This window comes from Monopterus albus, unplaced genomic scaffold (assembly GCF_001952655.1).
Source record: "Monopterus albus unplaced genomic scaffold, M_albus_1.0 scaffold71.1, whole genome shotgun sequence".
Classification (NCBI taxonomy): Eukaryota; Metazoa; Chordata; class Actinopteri; order Synbranchiformes; family Synbranchidae; genus Monopterus; species Monopterus albus.
Genome location: NW_018127951.1, coordinates 762,410 through 766,392, shown reverse-complemented (window position 1 = coordinate 766,392; position 3,983 = coordinate 762,410). Strand labels below are relative to the sequence as shown.

General features: G+C 43.3%; 1 protein-coding gene across 3 annotated transcripts in view; it reads right to left on the bottom strand.

The window, feature by feature from the left end:
- The window catches only part of prx (periaxin), a 42,920-nt gene that overhangs the window by 9,771 nt on the left and 29,166 nt on the right, over nt 1–3,983 (bottom strand). For all 3 annotated transcript variants that reach the window (XM_020605640.1, XM_020605642.1, XM_020605641.1), the window contains one exon: nt 7–3,603. In XM_020605640.1, the coding sequence (XP_020461296.1) occupies nt 7–3,603 (3,597 nt within the window). The remainder of the gene's footprint in view (nt 1–6; nt 3,604–3,983) is intronic.

Below are 3,983 nucleotides of genomic sequence, written 5' to 3'. Positions count from 1 at the left end.
AGAGATGTCAATATCTGGCATTTTCATGTGAGGCATTTTGAACTTTCCTCCAGTACCTCCCTCTATTTCAACATCTGGGCCTTCGATCTTTCCTTTTGGCAAAGAGATGTCAATATCTGGCATTTTCATGTGAGGCATTTTGAACTTTCCTCCAGTACCTCCCTCTATTTCAACATCTGGGCCTTCGATCTTTCCTTTTGGCAAAGAGATGTCAATATCTGGCATTTTCATGTGAGGCATTTTGAACTTTCCTCCAGTACCTCCCTCTATTTCAACATCTGGGCCTTCGATCTTTCCTTTTGGCAAAGAGATGTCAATATCTGGCATTTTCATGTGAGGCATTTTGAACTTTCCTCCAGTACCTCCCTCTATTTCAACATCTGGGCCTTCGATCTTTCCTTTTGGCAAAGAGATGTCAATATCTGGCATTTTCATGTGAGGCATTTTGAACTTTCCTCCAGTACCTCCCTCTATTTCAACATCTGGGCCTTCGATCTTTCCTTTTGGCAAAGAGATGTCAATATCTGGCATTTTCATGTGAGGCATTTTTAACTTTCCTCCTGTACCTCCTTCCATTTCAATGTCTGGGCCTTTAACCTTTCCTTTGGGCAGTGAGATATCAACATCTGGCATTGTCATGTGAGGCATTTTGAACTTTCCTCCAGTACCTCCCTCTATTTCAACATCTGGGCCTTCGATCTTTCCTTTAGGCAGTGAGATATCAACATCTGGCATTGTCATGTGAGGCATTTTGAACTTTCCTCCAGTACCTCCCTCTATTTCAACATCTGGGCCTTCGATCTTTCCTTTAGGCAGTGAGATATCAACATCTGGCATTGTCATGTGAGGCATTTTGAACTTTCCTCCAGTACCTCCCTCTATTTCAACATCTGGGCCTTCGATCTTTCCTTTAGGCAGTGAGATATCAACATCTGGCATTGTCATGTGAGGCATTTTGAACTTTCCTCCAGTACCTCCCTCTATTTCAACATCTGGGCCTTCGATCTTTCCTTTAGGCAGTGAGATATCAACATCTGGCATTGTCATGTGAGGCATTTTGAACTTTCCTCCAGTACCTCCCTCTATTTCAACATCTGGGCCTTCGATCTTTCCTTTAGGCAGTGAGATATCAACATCTGGCATTGTCATGTGAGGCATTTTGAACTTTCCTCCAGTACCTCCCTCTATTTCAACATCTGGGCCTTCGATCTTTCCTTTAGGCAGTGAGATATCAACATCTGGCATTGTCATGTGAGGCATTTTGAACTTTCCTCCAGTACCTCCCTCTATTTCAACATCTGGGCCTTCGATCTTTCCTTTAGGCAGTGAGATATCAACATCTGGCATTGTCATGTGAGGCATTTTGAACTTTCCTCCAGTACCTCCCTCTATTTCAACATCTGGGCCTTCGATCTTTCCTTTAGGCAGTGAGATATCAACATCTGGCATTGTCATGTGAGGCATTTTGAACTTTCCTCCAGTACCTCCCTCTATTTCAACATCTGGGCCTTCGATCTTTCCTTTAGGCAGTGAGATATCAACATCTGGCATTGTCATGTGAGGCATTTTGAACTTTCCTCCAGTACCTCCCTCTATTTCAACAGCTTCAAACTTTACCTCCCCCTCTTGTGATTTCATTGCAGGAAAAGAGATGTTGAGTGACGGTGTGTCGGTTTTCGTATTTGGGAATGAAATGTCAAAATCTGGTGTTTTGAATTTGGCTTCTTTACTACCACGGTCTTTGACCTCCATATTGGCCCTGAAATTTGCCTTGGGAGCTGAAAGGTCAAGGGTTGGAAGTTCAGGGGATTCTAGCTTTACATCTCCTTCAGGTATCTTTATTTTTGGGAGGGAAATGTCTAAAGAAGGCAAGTTTAGTTTTCCTCCTTTTACCTTGCTGCCATCAATGTTTATATCTCCCTCTACATTTCCTTGGGGGATTTTGAACTCTACTCTTTTTGCAGATGGACCTTCTATTTCAATGTTACCCTGCAGCTTTCCTTTTGGCAGAAATATGTCACCAGAGGGTATTTGAATCTTACCTTCACCATCAAGCTTGGGGCCCTCTATGTTTATTTGACCCTCTGATTGTTTCAGTTTTGGTAAAGACACATCAAAGGCAGGCGTTTTGAGTTTTCCCCCTTTTCCAGTATGCCCTTTTACTTCAATGTTTCCTTCCATTTTCCCTTTGGGCAAAGAAATGTCAGGTGTAGGCATTTCGAATTTATCACCTTTCATAGTAGGGCCTTCAATATCAAATTTCACTGCACCTGTCTTCATTTTTGGTGGGGAAACATCAAGTGATGGTAACTTAAATTTTCCCCCTCCTTCAATATCAGTTGCTCCTGCGTTGCCTTTAGAAAGAGTCAGGTCTGCTTTGGGCAACTTGAAACCTCCTTCCATTTCTTGTCCAAAAGCAGGCATTTTGAATGTTCCATCTCCACCAACATAACGGCCCATATCCACATCTACACATTGTGTTTTCGCCTCTGGGAGAACAATATCAACAGGAGGTACCTTGAATTTACCACCACCTTTTTGACATTCAATATCAACATCAGGTGATCCCATGCTTGGTGATGAGATATCAACCTTTGGCACTGAGATTTGGGGCCCTTTAAAAGTGCCCTCTACCTCATCAGGAATTTTCCACCCAGCACCCAATTCCAAATCAACAACAGGCACAGAGATGTCAGTGGCAGGTATTTTGATTGCTGTCTTCTCAGCTCCTTCATACTCAGAGAGCGAGACATCCATGTCAGACATTCCTTTCACTTTTGGTAAAGAAATATCAACAGAGGGAATCTGAACGGATGCTGCTTTTCCTGAGAGATCACCTTCCATTTTTGGTTTGGTGATTTTTGCCTTGGGAAGACTAATATCCCCACCTCCAGTGATTTCTACCTTTGGAGGTGTTATGTGAGTGTGAGGCATTTTTATCCCCTCAGCTTTTACCTTGATGTCACCATCTATCTCATCTGAATGATGTGAGAGTTTAACTTTGGGTAATTTCAACTTTGGCACTCTGAGCTTTGAATCTCCTTTGCTTACATTTACATCAACTCCTCCTTTGACATTGACTTTAGGAGCTTTGACTTCTGCTTTTCCCTTCACAGTGGGCAGAGATGCCTCAGCTTTTCCTGAAGGGATTCCAAATGCCACATCAGGTGTGTTAAATTTAGGCCCTCCCTTCTCTACATTTAGATCTTTATCACCAGATACACTGAGCTCTGCTAATGGTAACTGGATGTTCACATCTGGTGGCTTCAGCTCCACAGATCCCATTGCCAAAGCTGAGTCAGATTTTGTGTGTTTAGTCTTAGGAAAGGTGATTCCAAACTTGTGTACTTTTTCTTTGGCTTTCACTTGAGCCCCAGCTTTCCCGATGGCTGCTGCACCTCCAGCTCCTTCTGTTTCAACCTTTGCACTCGTCCTATGTTTGAATTTGGGAAGAGAAAACTCCACATCCACATCACTCATCTCCAGTCTGGGGGGCGTCCCCTCTATCACCAGCTCCTCTCTGCGCTTCTCTTTCAGTTTCCTCAGACCAAAATGACCACCTCTCTTCTTTTTGGCCTTGAATGGCTTGGTGCCCTTCACTCTCTGAAATACACACCAACACACAAGAATCATAACATGGTCTGTCGACAGCATCTGAAGGTCTGTGACTTGATTATGTTATGGTCCCCTGAGGTGCTGGCTGTATGTAGTGTGAGCCACCTGCTTTGGGTGTTATCACACAACTTTATAACTTCACATTATGTTATCACTTACTATCAGAATCAGAATCAGCTGTATTGGCCAGGTGTGTCGGACACATGAGGAATTTGACTCTGGTACAGCGGGTCTCAATGTGCATGTACATATCCCCATGCAAGGCAACAGCAAGGGGCAAGTAAACAATATACCAACATCAGAACATAGTTATGGCTCAGTAGATCCCTACTCACCTACTAGGAGTAGGTTGTTATCATTCTTTGCTG